The sequence below is a fragment of the Phycodurus eques genome, chromosome 7, assembly GCF_024500275.1.
Source record: "Phycodurus eques isolate BA_2022a chromosome 7, UOR_Pequ_1.1, whole genome shotgun sequence".
In the NCBI taxonomy this organism is placed as follows: domain Eukaryota; kingdom Metazoa; phylum Chordata; class Actinopteri; order Syngnathiformes; family Syngnathidae; genus Phycodurus; species Phycodurus eques.
In genome coordinates this window covers 24,498,948-24,517,581 of record NC_084531.1, presented here as the reverse complement: position 1 = coordinate 24,517,581, position 18,634 = coordinate 24,498,948, and the positions used below count along the sequence as shown (strand labels likewise).

The following is an 18,634-nucleotide window of genomic DNA, read 5'->3' as shown; positions in this document are numbered from 1 at the left end:
GTGTGTGTGCTTGCGTGAACCTGCTTACCATGCTAATGCCAGGTGCTGACAAGTTTAAAAGGCTTTGATAGCAACCGGAAATGTGATTGTGTCAACATCGTAAAATAAGAACACGCAAATAAAACACAATAATGCAATTCTGCTTATTATATTACAGGACATTTCTCTTTGCTATGTGCTTGCCTCCCTTTTTATTAAGATCTAATGTGTAAACATGGCCGCAGCCGACCTCTACATCCGTTCGTCTCTGCCTGTATATATAGTATGTGCTTTTTATGTGCCGCGTAATGGTGCTTAAACTAATTTCTCAAGGGGACACTAGTATTTGTGGATTAATCAATGGCCACCTGTCTGGGATTGGCTGGTCAATGTCAGGGGTAAACATTAACATTAGCACTTCATGAGAGGGATATAATTGACTGTGTGGGTTTCCTAGAGAAGCGATGTACACTGGGAAAAAAAAAAGAGACTGGGAATTAAAGTCGATCTACACAGTGTTGCAGATGGAGAACGAGACGGACAGGGTGCAAGAAGTTGATACTGGGGGCAGAAGGCCGGGGACGGAACTTTTCGTTGCTAATCCATGGTCATTGTCTCTTTAGCTACACTGAAAAAACAAAAACCAAACAAAAAACACTACGCAACTTAAACAGAAATTGAAGGAATCCGTCACATTTAATATTTAACGCTGATTCAATGAAAATTATTCATTTAGTGTATCCTGAAAGTTTAACGTGAACATTTTTCTATCATGTAAACCATGTTTGAATGCTGGAACAAACGTTATTAGTGTTAGCCAAAATGTTAGCTTGTTAGCTTAACTGAGTTGAGAAACACGGCAGCAAGTTTCAGTGCTCATGCACATTCACACGCTCATACAAGCTTCTCACAAGGCACAGACTCTTACCATTGATATTTAACAAAATTGTATGGCGTAATTCTGGTTTATCTGAGAGAAATATATGTTTTGGAAATCAGCTCGTCCCGTCGACCTGGCCTATATTCTCCAGACAATAGTGCATCGGATTCGAGGGCTGAATGTTACGTCCAGTCAAGGAAAGATTCATGTATAAAAACACAAATGACTTTAAACTAACCATAACCTTACTGCAATACAAAGTTTCTTAAATATTCTTGCCGCATTCGCAAATGACATTCACGGGGCTGCCAAATGTTACGGAACGTCCCTTATTTTGCTACAGAAATCACTGAACACAGACTGATTGTTATGGCTATTGTTACGGCAGAGAGAAAAATCCAACGGCCGACATTACCAGCGAGGATGGCGCTGTGTCCGGCCACTGTGATGAAAATTTTATAAATGAGTTTTATGAAATAAACAGGACATTGTTTAAAAAAAAAAAAAAAAAAAGAGAGAAAAAAAACATGCTTGGTGCACACTATTTGTTTTTACTATTTATATTTTGAAAATATGGAAATTCAGACAAATTTGGATAAATTCTTCTGGAAGTGAATTTCTATAGGTTGGCAGCTCTGCATTTAATTAAAAAAAATGTGGGGGGAAAAATAAAGCATTTCAGTTCGGTGCCCCACTGTAAATTTAAATGATAGTAAAGAAAATACATAGACATCACATGAAACGCGCAAACTACAAGTTTTCAACAATTTGAATGAAAACAAAACAAACAAAAAAAAGAAATTAACCACTTGACTGCTTTGTTATACTTTTCAGTGTAATCGACACTGCTTAACATGGAGCAATCCAGTGCTTTAATGAGGAAATGCAACCATGGCAGCTTTGTCATAAACAACATAGTTCTTCATCTATTAAGTGTTTTTTTTTTTTTTGATCTGATACCTGTCAACTATATCAGTAATTCCCAACTACTGTGTCACGGCACATTAGTGCAGTGATTCCCAGCCAGGGTGTAAATCTGCTGTGCGAGACTGTGACCAGGGGTGCTGTGCCGCTGGAAATTAACCAATTTCTCTAATTTGCCTGAAAATAGATCTTTGTTCATCTAGCTATGCCAGGGACGTATAGTTTCAGGTATAACAATGAACTGCTCCAGCATTACATGGCAGGCCCACATTTATCACTGAGTAAATACATTTTGGAAATTGAGGCGTCATCATTACATCACTGTACTGTACAGTATATACTTTTTGTGTTTTTTTTTTTTTTTGGTAATGTGAGATTTTTTTTTTAATACAAACACACAGAATTATTTATTATTATATTTTTTAAATGAAATTGTCCTGGACAAAAATAATAGTAATCCTATTTAATTTTTTTTCACAACTTTTATAGGTTGCAATCACTGAAATCAAAAAAATTCTGTAACTCTCAATAAGACATTGGCAACTGTCAACAGGTATTTCAGCCCACTTTTTGTGAGAAAACTGCTAGAGTTGCCTTCTCCCGACTACATGTTCCAGCTCCTTACATACAATAAAACGAGACTTGAGAAAATCCAATGTTTTATTTATAGGCAAGCTCATATTTTTAGCTGTGTATTTTGGGTCATTATACATTCTGAGGTCCCATGACCAATGGCTGCAACCAAGATTTCTCACACTCGTCAGAACATTTCTCCCCAGAAGACCTCGATAGTCTTGAGATTTCATTGTACGCGACACAAAATCAAGACACCCTGTGCTGGTTGTAGCAAGCATCCCCAGAACATGACAGAACCTCCTCCATCTTTCAGTGTTGGTACTGTGAACATGTTGCAATTGACTAAGTATCTAGTTAGCATTTTATTAATGTTACAGCATAATTGTTTTAGTTATCAATGCTAAAAGTAAGAACAAAACTACAAATGCAAAATGTCTCACAAATTATTGTTAATATATTTGCTCTACAATGATAATCTCATACAAGTATATTTTGACTTCTTAACATAAAAGAATGTTGTTCTTTAAGTATCACTAAACCGTGTAGCTCAACAACCACTGAAGGTTTTTATTTTTTATTTTTTTTTTGTCTTCATCAGTCTCTAGAATTATCCTCTATATTCACTTTGTTTTGAAGTGTAGCTCAGACCATTGACAGTTATGGTATATTTTAATTATTTTACAAATAAATGTAAGACATTTTAACTGTCAAGGAACCAGTACTGACATTTCATTAATGTTGGTTATTAGTGAATACACAAAAAGTTCACTGTTGAAGTGTGTGACAAGAATGTGGAACTAATCTTGAACATGCTCCAAAAACAAAGGCCCCTTCTTCACTCACTACATATTTTAGGTCAATCACATTGCTGACATCTGATAGAAATTTAATACTCCAAGATTTGGGCAGCATGTTAGTAGTATTCAGTTTCAGACAATGACAAACATTACAGTACTGCAGTATGTCAGGATGGCACTTTCATGTGTTAGCTCTCTTCTTGATCGACTATACTGTATAAGTCTGCATATACGTTCATGGATTTTCTCAGTTCTGACCTGAGAAGCCAGCGGTGTCTACTTGTGTAAATTTCTTCTCATTGTTTAGAACCTTGCGGCACAGAATGCCACATTGCTGGATGTGTAGGACCTAATCAGCCATAGAGAGTCTTGCAAATGCAGCAGAACTGGAAAAAAAACCCCCCATAAATAAACACTATATTTTACATTTTTGCTGTTTGTGTTACAAGGGAAGTGTTGCCCTTGTCGAAAGTTTAAAAAAAATAAAATGGTACAGTCTCTTCATCCTCCATGTGCCACACTTACTGGGTCTGTTTATGCTACCTTCTGACCCTTAACCAGAGGTCAACTGGCTGTTAGCAGGGTAGAGATCCCAGTTTTTGTGTGTGATCACACAGACAAACACAAATACAGCACTCCATGATTTTTTAAAATCCATTTTTGTTAACAACCGTGGTGGAAGGCTAGACTCTACTGAGTGCTATTCTTGTTTTTAGCGTTTCTATTTACAACTTAGAATGCACACCACCTTGCGTTTTCTGGACTAAGGGGTCTAATGGGTGCAATACACAAGTGGGTGCTAATTTACTGCAATTGCTGCTGAGTGCTGATGAGGACCATTTATAGTGAAACTGTCAAATGGGTAAACCCCTTCATTTCAAAGAGGCAGTGCGGGTATGCAAACGAGTCCTTACATTTTCTTGACTCAACTTGTCGCACGTACTGTATGCAGAAATGTGTTAACAATTGGTGTTGTTAACACTTTTCTGTATGTTTTTTTTTTTTTAATACACAGTTGAATGGAACATATCCCCTTTGTGCTTTTCCCAACTCAAAAGAGGAAACGAATGTGGTTCACACGTGATATACAACGCTGTGCTGTGCATTTCACGAAGTCCTAGCGACGCTTGCATCCAGTGGGCCATCGATTGAAAGCTGTCGCGTCGCTGCACGTTCTCCTCAACTGCGTCCACTATTAATCAAGGTCACATTTCTGCGCCCGTTGTCATCACTTCACTTTGTGTCAGTTATGTGCAATTTTACAGCATTTGTTTCAAGATATGTAATTTGAGTGAACGCCGCTCAAACCAAAAATAAATGATTGCATTCAACAAGATAGGACAACCAGCCATTCTGAATGCAACCCTTGAAATCCTGTACTGCCGCATTATTGGAAAGCAGCAATACAGTGTTCCAATTTCTAATCTATACTACTAAAAATGTATGATCGACTAAATTCTTGCAACAATAAGCTCCACTGAGACATGCTGCATACGTACTTGAATAAGAATCAGGTCCATGCAAAATAATGTTCCTTGTTACACTTTTTCATTCACACAAGTGCATCATTTATGCGCAGGTATTTTTGCTTGCCTACATTATTGAGCCTGAAACGCCAGAGCTTCTAATGTAAATGTTAATACATCAGCCAAGTCCATGTTTTCTTTGCAATGCTTGACAACATTTCTGTTAAAAGTCACTTCATTGGACAGGTAGCTGAAAAGTTTGCAATTCCGTACAGCAGTGAGCTTCCTCCTTCCAGTAGGCCGTCAGGCTTCAACTGGAGGTCATTTATTTCAATCTTCAGGCCGACAATGGGCTCTAGTGAGTGTTTTGTTCAAATAGGAAATGGTCATACAGCAATAGCAATCCCCAGGTGCCATACAAATAAGGCCTCTATACGGTTTGTGAGCATTTTAGGAAAGGACATCAGATTAATCTGATAGAAGCTTATTAAGTGATCATTTTCCAGCAATGGCATCATTTGATATGTTTGCTTACCGTTCACTATCATTTATGTTATTATTTTGTGTTACAGTCGACTTGGATTGAGACCAACTTGGGAAAGTTGGAAATGGACCCACTAGATCTTGCTGTAGTGGGAAAATAAACCTTGCCGTGTTTGTATTTTCAAACCAGCCACACATGTTTTAGGTAGCCTGGCCATTTTCCTATAGTAATATTTCTACAGTAAATATATCTAAATACATATTTGTCTAGAATAAACTTGCACTTGTGCTCTTGATTAGTTGACTTCAACTAGGACTCAGAATGAACAGATGGACAGAGCAGAGAAAGCAAGCGGTGCTTATTGACACATTAGGCGCACGTTCTGCTCTACACAGTTGTCAAGTGGCTCAGCAGCTCCAAACTTTGACCGGGCCACTGAAAGCACACATTGCAAAAGGGGTGCTTAATGTCACTTTTATAGGACTTCTAGAGAATCTGTCGTAGTGGATAAAAACACACATACGGAAATCACAATATAACTGTGTCGGAGGCGGAGGGACATGGAAAAAAAGCTGACAGAATCAATTTTGAAAGCTAAATATGGAGAAGACAGAAGATGAAATTCTTTGTCAATGAGCTGTCAAGTTGCATCATGCAAGTAATGACAACAAAAACATGAACAACTTCGTATGTCTGTCAAGATCAAATGAACTGTGTTTGAATTGATGTCAGCTTTCGGTCCAGTCAGTATGTTTACACGGACTAAAAAAAAAAAAAAAAAACAACTATCACAGTAAAAGATGTCTCTCAACTCATTCACTGCCATTGACGGCTGTTGAATTCAAATAGCCCGCGACCCTAGTGAGGATAAGCGGTAAAGAAAATGGATGAATTCAAATACCCATGTTAACATGGAGGCACACTAAAATAGTAAATATTTTAAATGTGAACACCATCCAGAACAAGTACACTACTGTATTTGTATAATCAGACTTTATTTTGTCAAGAATGTATATATGCAACCATTTTTTTAAAGAAAGCCTTCAGAATCTATTCTCAGGTAATCAACTCATTTCAAGAGTGAAGGGAGATATTTATGTCTTTAATTTAACTTAAAATACAATAAACATTAGTTTAGTTTAATCTATTTGAGTTTTAAAAAAACTACAAATTTTGTCAGAATGTTGAGGGTATGTTAAACAGGCGTTGAGATCTACTTGACAAGCACGGATGAGAACGGTCTGCCAAGCAAAAAAAAAAAAAAACATGAATATGACAGTAAGAGGAAGAGCAGAAAAGGATGTAGCCAATGAGGTTTAATTGCTTAATGTGAAGAAAATGACTTGATCAGAAGTGTGTTTCCACTGAGGGAGAAGGAAGTCCAGAGCCTTACCATGACTTGGACAGTGAGTCCTCAAATCTTTTGTAGCATCTCTCTCAGAGTCTTAAAAGTTGGCCAAGTGAAAACTTGGATGTTTCTGGTGTGATTTTACAAAGTAGGAGTGAAAATGAGACAAAAGAGGATCCATGTGTCTTAACTTAAGGAATGAATACAATACCACCAAAAATATTTTTGTCACTTAATGTCACAATCCAAACATGGTAAGACACTGAAGGAGTTTTGATGTTTTACTTCTTGAGGGAGGTATATGAAAGGTACAGTATATCATAAATGCAGCGAACATACACCCCAAAGGTGGTGCAAGATGGAAACTAAACAGAATTTTATGGGGGGGGGGGGGGGGGGGATTCCACTTCAAAAGTTGACATTTTTGAATGTTGACTAAATTGAGCTTTTTCTTTTGGCTGGCACGTATTCTAAAGAAGGATGAGCCTTCACAGATGCGACAGATGAAGGATGTCTTTCTTTCGGTAGCGTGGGTGCAACAGTGTACATAGAATCAACACATTATGTTTTAACTGTGTTTGTTCACGATAGGGCCGTAGATGACAGAGGATTGCATATTGACTGCACATGCAGCTGTATGGAGGCTCAAATTTCCCTTTTCCCAGTTTACTGCTAGTTTGTCCACTGGGGCATCTAAAAGCCGCTTACTGCACATGTCCCTACTGGCACTCCTGAGCTTTTAGAGTAAAAGGTATATAAACCAGAGGGATGCTGACCGCTCAGCCTATAGAACATTTAAGGTGTGAGTTTGAGAGCATTGGTGTAGATTTAGGTTGAGTGACATCTTTGTTAGTGGTGCTAGTGAGCAGGACAACCAATGACTATCAAAAGAGCAGAAAACTTAAAACACATATACAGTACAGCACTGTAAAGAGTTTTATCCCCCAAGCGTATTAACAAAGCAATGGTCAATACTCTCAGGTGGCACAGTGTGTGGATTAAACTACAGTATGGTTGAACGCAGGGTGAGTTTGGACAAAAAAAAAAAAAAGGAAACACACCTCTTCTTTAGTACAATCCACAGGGGAAATCACACATTGAAATCAACCTCTCTTGAGGTTCTTTTCAACCACTTCCCCAGTTATTTTGTTCTCTGTCTTCCCTTCTACCCTCTATTCCATATTCGGTAATTTTCTGTTATTACAAAAGAAGGACAGAAAATGTAATGGAGCAGTGAGATAATAGCCCTAAAACTAACCTCTAACTTATGGTGTACACTACACGAGGATGGGTGTACAGAGATATGGATGGCTGAATAGATGGATAGATACTGTATTGCTCATTCTGCCACTACACTGCTGAGTTGGCCTTGGTGAAGTGAAGAACATCTACTCTTTATTTAAAGAGTGTGGGAAGGCCACCCACATCAGTTCTATACACGAGCCTTGGCTACAGTGGACTTAAAAAAACAACAACAACTGTATTATATTGTTAAATAGACCACAACCACACATCAAAGATTTTGAAATCGCGTGACTCGAACTGCTCTCTGTTTAAGAATCTGTGAACTCCTTTGCCAATTATCTTCTATTTTTGGAAAATAATTTGCCAATATACAATTAGTCTATATAGACTTTTCAACGTTATGATATAAAAGTAAGAAGGTGAATTTATAAAAGCGCAGGTGAAATTATCCAATGTGTTTTAGGTGCAGCAAATAACATATCCTGAATAACTCTGTTCGGAACCATTTCATTTGAGCTGCTCGTCTGCGTGTGTTTCTTTTTTTTTTTTTTTTTAGCATGCCTCTCATTCATTGAATGTATATAAGCAGGGAAGCATAAAATGTGTCATGGTTATTTGCATTGTCTTGAAATGAAATGAGCACACAAAAGCCAACACTAATATACTGTATATCCATTGTATTTTGAGCTGCATATATAGCAGGACAGAGAAAAACATATCGCTGAATATAGTCCATTTATGAAAGACAAAACACAAACCCTGACATACTAATAATATTCTTAAAGGGTTGCTGTGACGTGAAGGTGCCCTTATGTCGGTGGTGATTAATCAAACTATGTTGATTCAAACCAAAGCAAAGCAAAGCCACCGGTGTCTACTTGTGTACATTTCTTCTCATTGTTTAGAACCTTGCGGCACAGAATGCCACATTGCTGGATGTGTAGGACCTAATCAGCCATAGAGAGTCTTGCAAATGCAGCAGAACTGGAAAAAAAAAAAACCCATAAATAAACACTATATTTTACATTTTTGCTGTTTGTGTTACAAGGGAAGTGTTGCCCTTGTCGAAAGTTTAAAAAAAATAAAATGGTACAGTCTCTTCAACCTCCATGTGCCACACTTACTGGGTCTGTTTATGCTACCTTCTGACCCTTAACCAGAGGTCAACTGGCTGTTAGCAGGGTAGAGATCCCAGTTTTTGTGTGTGATCACACAGACAAACACAAATACAGCACTCCATGATTTTTTAAAATCCATTTTTGTTAACAACCGTGGTGGAAGGCTAGACTCTACTGAGTGCTATTCTTGTTTTTAGCGTTTCTATTTACAACTTAGAATGCACACCACCTTGCGTTTTCTGGACTAAGGGGTCTAATGGGTGCAATACACAAGTGGGTGCTAATTTACTGCAATTGCTGCTGAGTGCTGATGAGGACCATTTATAGTGAAACTGTCAAATGGGTAAACCCCTTCATTTCAAAGAGGCAGTGCGGGTATGCAAACGAGTCCTTACATTTTCTTGACTCAACTTGTCGCACGTACTGTATGCAGAAATGTGTTAACAATTGGTGTTGTTAACACTTTTCTGTATGTTTTTTTTTTTTTAATACACAGTTGAATGGAACATATCCCCTTTGTGCTTTTCCCAACTCAAAAGAGGAAACGAATGTGGTTCACACGTGATATACAACGCTGTGCTGTGCATTTCACGAAGTCCTAGCGACGCTTGCATCCAGTGGGCCATCGATTGAAAGCTGTCGCGTCGCTGCACGTTCTCCTCAACTGCGTCCACTATTAATCAAGGTCACATTTCTGCGCCCGTTGTCATCACTTCACTTTGTGTCAGTTATGTGCAATTTTACAGCATTTGTTTCAAGATATGTAATTTGAGTGAACGCCGCTCAAACCAAAAATAAATGATTGCATTCAACAAGATAGGACAACCAGCCATTCTGAATGCAACCCTTGAAATCCTGTACTGCCGCATTATTTGAAAGCAGCAATACAGTGTTCCAATTTCTAATCTATACTACTAAAAATGTATGATCGACTAAATTCTTGCAACAATAAGCTCCACTGAGACATGCTGCATACGTACTTGAATAAGAATCAGGTCCATGCAAAATAATGTTCCTTGTTACACTTTTTCATTCACACAAGTGCATCATTTATGCGCAGGTATTTTTGCTTGCCTACATTATTGAGCCTGAAACGCCAGAGCTTCTAATGTAAATGTTAATACATCAGCCAAATCCATGTTTTCTTTGCAATGCTTGACAACATTTCTGTTAAAAGTCACTTCATTGGACAGGTAGCTGAAAAGTTTGCAATTCCGTACAGCAGTGAGCTTCCTCCTTCCAGTAGGCCGTCAGGCTTCAACTGGAGGTCATTTATTTCAATCTTCAGGCCGACAATGGGCTCTAGTGCTGTTCGCTGGTGCACATTAGCCTCCTGGTGCTTGCAATGGGAATAAAATATGACTGCACTGTCTCAGAGGAGGCGCATGTGAGCGCAAATTAAATGTCCAGTTATGGATTTACTACTATTTGATTTCTTTTAACTGTTTTGTCTGAGGGAGAAATCCTTAATGAAAAGTAAAAATTATTTTTCGGGTGAGATGAAAATTAATTGAGGAGCAGCAGAAAAAAGAATGGCGGCAAGAGTGATTTTCCATCGTAACTTAACTTCTTTGTAATCGGATAAATAGACTTTTCATCTGATATTTTAATTTCTCATTTTCCGTACTTTCCGGAAAATCCGAATATTTTTGGATTTACATTCCCGGACAAAACCCAAGTAAAATTATGAGTGAAACATGCATAGTTACTTCATCCCACAGACACACATCCAGAAAGTATCTTTGGTGCAATGGAACACACGAACACACAGATGCATTCGATTTTGATAAACCTTTCATGGTTAGTATTCAGGCCATGTTTTTGTTTTGCTTTAAGCATGAAAGGAAGCCCTCTCTGTAACTACATGAGATAAGAATACGTCAAGTCAGTATAATTATATATATATATATATATATATATATATATATATATATATATATATATAAAACAGAAGAAACATCTATAGCCATAGTTGCCTTTGCTCATGGAATGTTGGGTAATTTCCTCTGTATGCATTAAATACATCCTTATGAAAGCACATTTGAAATGAGTTTGTTTGGCAACATGCTCCCTCGCCACAGCCGCTTGATAATATGGTGCGGCGAGTGACAGCCAATCATTAGATCCTTCGCTTGCACCCTGCTTGCATCATCAACTTTTGATTTCTTACGTCTAACAAATATCACAACACAAGCGAGTGTAAACGGTGCAAGAAAACCTTCCAGAACAAGCGGCTCATTTGACCCACCTCCTGCACACGGGAAATCCAACTTTTTCTGAGTTTACACTCAATCTTGATCAATCGAAGTTACCAATTTGTTCTGATCAGCATCTCTTCATATAGTCGAAAAAATATATAATCCATATTATCAATCGTAAACTACATACAAACATTTTTCTTACTGAATTTCAGCCTCCAGCTCACACAGAAGCATGTAGCGCCACATCATTCCCTGACAAATTAATCCCCACATCTGTTCTGCTGAGGGGCTGAGAAGAGATTAACCTGCTGCTTTTGCTGCCTCATTGCTTCAAGTACTCGCACAAAATTTGTACACATATACAGAATCAGAATCTTTACTTGCCAAGTATGTCAAAAACGCACAAGGAATTTGTCAAAAACCCAAACTGCCAAAACCTTAACACGCGCCAATGCACCACTGATCAACGGTCACACACATTTTTGCCATTATCACTTGTGTTGAAATGATATGACTGCAATAATTGTCAGGAGGCCAAAGAAGACAAGTAGCAATCCGTCACTACGCACGTCAGAGACCTAAGCGCGTGTAACTCACTCGGGCAACACCAACAGGTGGCGCTGCACGTGAATCGGCAGGCGCTTAAAAAGATTTCACATCATGGTGACACCTTAGCAATGAGCCAAAACCGGAATGCTGTTAAACAAGGTTTGAAGCGTCATAGCCTGGCTGCGGATAAATGCATGTGGAAGCCTGACTCACGACAGCACAGTAACCACAGATAGCAACATCACGCACATACCTCACACGCAAGTGCACTTGGCTGCACAACTAAAGGTTAAGTATAGCAAATAAATACGGAGCCAAAGTAACTTTACAGGAGAGCAGCAACAGAGGGAGAAGGTAAATGTGTTGCAATACACAGAACACCCCTAAAGTTCCGCACTGTACCAATCGTGTACTGTAGGATCTCTCCTGTGTTTGTGTTTGCGAACAAAGCGTTGTACATGTCACAGAGTGCGCATCCATACAGGTAACTTCATCCGAACGGAGCAGCCCATCAATTTTCATTGAAGCGTCTTTTAATTTGGCATACAGGCGCAAAAGCGCACTTGTTGCATACGCTGATACCAAACACAATCATCATGCTTATGGTGCTTGCTAAAATGTGTGTGTCTGGTTTTGTGTGTGTGCGTGTGTTTGTGTGCGTGAGTGTGGAGGGGAAGGGGTGGGGCTGGGAAGACGAAAAGAGAAGTCATTTTAAATTGAATGCTTATGCTTGTACGGCACATATCGGCCACACGCACAAAAGAAGTAACAGAAAAAAAACAGAAGCTGTATTCCTTCCTGTGATTTGAACTGACAGTTTGGATCGACACAAACACACGCACGCACACCATATCGCAGACATCCCAACATACACAAATGGTAACATTACTCCATACCCGACACTCAAGCAAATGCTCACTCGTTGTAATTTCCTCCCTCTCATCTTTCTGAGCGTTTTGTCACGAATGAGTTTTATCTGCCGCCTTACAGCTGGCCCCCAGGCCCCAACACGCACACGCAAATCCACACACAACAAGTGATAACAATCCAACCAGTTCAATAATAACGGGAACAAGAAGGCTGCAACCAAACGAGAACCAACTTACCTTCCACGGAGAAAAAAGTTTTGCCTTCCACATATGAACAGTGTGTGTTTGTGTGTCTGTGTGTCTGTGTGTGTGTGTGTGTGTGTCACATTGAGACAGATTTCATAAAGCAGAGTGTCCTCATCTACCTGTGCTTGTGACAGATTGGATAAAGGTGATGACAATTAAGGGAAGAGAGAAGAGGGGTGGCAAGCATTTTAGCATCCTGTTTGAGTTCCTGTTTTGACACATACGAGTCATGCGGCCGCAAGACATGCGAGGAAGACTCCGCTCTTACCTGGACTTGTTCAGAAAACGTGGTGGACTGTCTGCTTGTCAGGCTCGGAGCCGAACTCTCCTCCGGACGCAGTAACACTTGCTGACCTCGTCTGCAGGCATCAGAAAAGAAAAAAGTCAGGACACATTTCTATTTTTGTGTGTTTGCTGTGCACACAAGGAGTCAGCGTTTACAGTCTGGATGATAAGATGCTGTAAGAACATCTCGCACACACACTTATCTAGTAAGTTCTGAGCTGAGGAATGCTGGAATTTCAGCAAATGTGCGGGGGAACGCGAGGTAAAAGGTAGGTGTGTTAAACCCTTACAGGTCCTTTCCTTTCTTCCTCTCGAACGCGTTCATGTCATCTCCACCTGTCGGACGCAGAGAGAGCGCCGGAGTCACACACACATCGGTGATGCACAGACTCGCGGCAGCAGGCGGGCTGGGACACACGCTGGTACACTGACACCACGAGCTGCGGCTCGCAGAGCTCAGTGATCGCGCTTTCTCCTCCTCTCTCCTCCTCCCACCGTGTCGCTCTCTACTCATCCTCAGGGTCTTACTGCCTCCATCAACCTTCCCTGTGTTTCACTTTTCTTGTTGTTTTTCCAGCAGGCTACGCACAAGCACAAATGCACTGGCAACAATGTCATGAAGGAAAAGCCTTTCTGTCCATTACTATTCCACGGAAATCCAACAGGCTGTTTAATATTCTATTAACCCGATGGAACTGGTGATTAGTATGTTTATTAGTAAGGATTAGTAATGTAATAGCAACAGAATAATATGATAATAGTCGAAGGCCCGGCTCACATGGCATGCTTCAACTGACACAATTCCATTCCCCCCCCCCCATGTGACCCAGTTCTGATGTGCATCATGAGAGTGTAAGAGGATAAAAAAAACACACACACAGGAAAACTGATGACATTCATAAGATAAAGACCTTATCATATGTGGATAAAATTCAGATATGAATCAGATATGGAATCACAGTGCAAGCAGACCGATTGACTATTACGCTGTCAAAGCAAGCGTATACACATGTGCACGTCTACCAACACAGGCACTCTAGGCCAAGCTAATTTATCTCATGTTTAATATTATGTTTGATCACCTCCATGTTTTCACTGTCTGTATTGTCTTCGTTTCCGTGCTGGTAGGCAGTTGTTGATCTGCATGTGGTGTAAATGCAAGCACAGTGAAGCACTGGAAAGTAGAAGTCAAAACAATTGCATATTGGCGCTACATTGAGCACATACACCTGCGGTGTAAAATAAGCCTGATAAGCCTATCGCCAGAATGAATGCATTTCTTTTCTATCCTGCTTATCCTGTTCAGGCTTGCAGGGAGATCTGGAGTCATTTCCAGTTTATATAAGGTGAGAAGCGGACTGCACCCTGCTGATTGCTGATTGCTGATTTTGCAGGGCAATTGTAAATGGGGCATTGGTCAGGAAATGAGCCTGCATATGCAAACCACTACAGATTCCCTCATTTCTCAGCTTAGCCACAGTTTTCAGAGACATTTTTATTTCTACTTTTTCTCTTTAATTCCTACAAGGACTACAGATTGCAACGATTCCCGATCCTGGCGTTGCATTCTGACGTTAAGGTGAGAGTGTTAACTGTGACTACTTCTTTCTGAAATGCTTTTCCAGGACAGCAGCCTGTTTTGCCAAGTGTTGGATCCAAGCAGCAAGATAAATAGAAAGCTAATCAGTGTTGCACTTGGTTCATTGTATCAAATCTGCACTACGTCTACCCCTGATAAGAGCGCGTGCCTGCTTGCACAAACACACGCAGCTCTGAAGCAGGAGGAGGCCTGTATAAAGACGGACTGCAAGTCCATCTTCATCTGTCGGGACCTTTAAACACACTCACTCGGGACTTAAATGCTGAGCGGTTTTGTATTGATCACAAGTTTTCCATTAACGCAGCAGGCTGAGTATTGTTGCTCAAATACAATCAACACCCAATCCCACCCAGCACTCCCTCAGTCACTCAGTCACTGACTCGCAACGCATATAACCAGAGTGCATTGGACCATATTTAGCATGGACCTGAAAAACAGTGATTAACCTCGGTCTGTTGTCTGCATATGTGTTAGGGGGTGGACTGGGCGTGCATAAGCACATGTGTGATTAGTTGCTCTAAATCAACACGTCGTCACAAATGTGTGTTTGTCACCAGTGGCACACACAAAAAAATAATTGAAATTGCATAGGTACAAACATTTGTGTGTGTGTGTGTGTGTGTGTGTCTGTGTGTGCGTGTGTGTGTGCATTTGCGTGATTGAAAGCACTAAATGGTGAAGGTGCACTCAGGGGAAAAAGGGCTAATCTACATAATGGTGGAGCTATATTAAAAGCAGCCTCATGCGCTCACAGTCACACCACTGTTTGTCTCATCACCAGCACAATCAGTTCTTTTGGAAAAGGCCTTGTCGAAATAAAGTATTTCGTTGCATTTATACCCCGTGTTCTAAATTATTACGCATGTAAATTTCAGTGGAATAAACATTTTGAGTTTTAGGTTTTTGCATACAGTATATGTTGTTTCACAACCGAAGATAAGCAGTTTAGAAAACGGACAGACAGATATTTTCGATGGGAAAATCATTTCTGAATACAAATAAGTGGTCAACCCGCGTCAAGGAGCGGAATGTGGTCAACCTCAGAGGTTCTACTGTATTCTATTCTAAATTTGTCAAACACAGGCCTGCGCATGTATGCTTGAATTGAAACTCATCAACTCATTGGCAAGAAAGACAAATCTTAAGAAAGCCTCCTCTGAAATAGGAGAGTGGAGCCCACGTTCAGGTGGCTGCGACAGAAGTGCATTCAGACGGATGAGAAATGCGCATCTGGGAAGACGCTACTGCTGTAAATGGGCAGAAGTACAATGGGGAGAGTAAGGTCTGCAATGTTTTGGATCATGGACATAAATAAGGAGTTCTGTGGATACGGAGGTCAAAATATTGCACTCTGCTGTTACTACTAGAAACAAAAATAATCATAATAATCATAATAATCATAATAATAATCTATGGCCTATCCAAACTAAAGATCTTCGGAAAAATACAATCAGCAAAGTGTACAGTATGCAACCTGCTGCAGAGTTAGGCTTTACCTTGCTGTTGCAAATCTATTTCCTTCAACAAGACAAGGAGTAAAACAACAGGAAAGCAACAATGACACACCCTGCACATAGACATACGCGTCTTACGCGGTCATGTCAAAAGCATAGAAGAGTTGCCAACTCTGAGACGGACGGGCTCGAAGCACAGTAAAGCAAGAATAGAACTCGTACAGACATCGCCGTAGTTGATATGTTAAACATATCTGTTAACGGTGAACCAAAGTGAAAAGCAAATTGCGTTTGTTCAGTCAGCAGCAGTTTCTGCAACCAGCGGGGTGTGATCAGACAAGTACGAGGAAGTATGAAAATGACTGAATGAATGACCTATTATTGTGGAATAACACACAAAACGAGTGCGGTGGCAGGTAAGGATTGCGGGGGGAAGGTTTTAGTGACTCGAGCGACATTATCATGAAAGTGACACTGTACTGATCTAAAAGGAGATTCCATTCACTAGGGTGTGAATGTGTTAATGCAATATTATTGTGATGTCAGTAGTTAAACATTCCCTCTGCAATTTTTCCTTCTTTCTACGGACAGTGAGGAGTTTCTTTGTTGAGCAGGTCCAATAAAAACTTTCAGTCTTAATTAGGCAGCCAATTAAGACATTACAAAATATAACGTGACAAGCGATTACACAGGCTTCTCGCAGCAAAATGGACGTATGCTGAGCTGGATGTGTAATTTGATCACACCACTGTGATGTCAACCTGGTCCAGGTCAGGTTTGGCTCTCAGAGCTTTAAATCACTGGCAAAGTACTTGAATTACAGAAGACACATACAATATTTGCCTATTCAAACATTTTGCTATTGTTTATTCTCTTCAGGAAAGTAGGAACGTATGCCAGATGACATAGGGGCTGTTTACACTACGTGTTTTTAACTGTAAAGAAATAAAGCATACAGCATTGGTAGTGCGGGCAAAAGCGTTCATTATGTACGTCAAAGTCTACATTTACATAACAGATGACAAGAGGTAAGAAAGTTTTGAATAAGACCCAGCAAGACAAGACAAGACTGTTTTTTAACAAAGTGATATTGCTGGCAACTACTCCTCTGGCATACATATTACACATTTTGTCATTTTTACAGTTCTGCGTGAAAAGACAACAATACCATGTGTAGGCAAAGCTTTTCCTGTTTTTACGTTCTCATAGAAATTCGTAATTAGCGTGACTAGCGGGTACACCGTGGGCAGATCACTAGCCAATCATAGGGCTGACATTTAAAGACAGACAACCATTTAAATTCTACGAGCCTTACATATTGTAAACGTTTGCGGACTGTGGGAGGACGTTGGAGTACCTTATATAAAAAAACGGATTACGTCGTTGTAACGTCAGTCATAAACTGAGGACCCCCTGTACTTTATATAATATTTAATGTGTTGGAAAAGCATTTACATTGCCAGGATGTAAAATATAATCATGGTTGGCGTTACCAATCGGTTTCTTACTCGGTTGTTCGCAGAGTAGTTTTAAAAAAAAAACATACATCATGTCCGTAGCTGTACTTCGTAAAGACTTCCCTGTCGATAAGTTTAGATTTCGCAGCTGTTGCCTAAAGGTAGTCTAACAAAGTGAATTTGAACGTACGAAAAAAACAAAACCAAATTGGCAGTAACTACATTGGTCACAGTTGAGTTCTAGTTTATAAAGCAACTCAGACTCTAAAAAGCTATTAACACTTAATGGTAACGGATGCCGTGAATGTCAGGACTGAAGTGGTTGCAAGTTACAGTTGTCTCTGCAGTTTCCTTTTAAAAAAGTGTCTTTACAATAGGCATAATCAAAACCTACAGTGTATGATGATCTTAATACACCTGAAAGTATGGAGACGTGATTGTGTTGGATTACGAAAGATCCCCCTCGACTCTTCCTCTCCGAAGGAGCTGCAGCTGCTTCCTTCCTGATGTGCTACTCAACACGAACATGACATACTGTACGTGAAGCGCACACACGCACGCACGCACACACACTTCCTTTCAGGTATTTGGTCATTGCTGCCCATGTCAAATCTGGGCAGTGAAAGGAATTAGCAATAAAAACGGAAAGGACGGAGTGAAATAAAGATTGCTTGGCAAGGATAGAGACAGGAGAGAAAGATGGTAAAGCTTATAATGAGATGCTGAAGGTTGTAAGTCGGGGGACTAGACCCTGCTAGTGGGTGAAGCCTCTGAAAATGGCATACTTAGCTAAAAAGCTTATAGATGTCACAGTTTACATCAATAGGAGGCGCCAAAAGAAGTAAAAGATGTGCACAAACATGTAGTGGAAGGAGCTCTGTGGAAACTCCCAACACGGGGGAAAAAAAGGTAAAGACGTTACAGATCACAAGATGAAGGCAAAGAAAGCCAGTTGGCGAGGGGAAGCGGGAGTTAGCAAAAATAGTGTCGAAGAAAATGGAAACACTGCGGCAACAAAGCTGCTTTTGACGTCAAGTGAAAAATCATAGCTGGAGAAGAGTCATGCAGGGGCAGAAACATGTAGAAAAAAAACAAAAATCAACTTCCTCCTCGTCACACTAAATCTTTGTCGTCTTTCTGACGTAAAATGACCTTG

The 18,634-nt window shown here is 40.0% G+C and overlaps 1 protein-coding gene across 3 annotated transcripts in view; it reads right to left on the bottom strand.

The window, feature by feature from the left end:
* The window catches only part of LOC133404987 (cGMP-dependent 3',5'-cyclic phosphodiesterase), a 144,108-nt gene that overhangs the window by 94,522 nt on the left and 30,952 nt on the right, over positions 1–18,634 (bottom strand). For 2 of the 3 annotated variants that reach the window (XM_061681555.1, XM_061681554.1), the window contains exon 2: positions 12,951–13,041. In XM_061681555.1, coding sequence (XP_061537539.1) covers positions 12,951–13,041 — 91 coding nt within the window. Of the gene's footprint in view, positions 1–12,950; positions 13,042–13,257; positions 13,404–18,634 lie in introns of those variants that run through there. The other variant, XM_061681556.1, reaches the window with a different exon arrangement.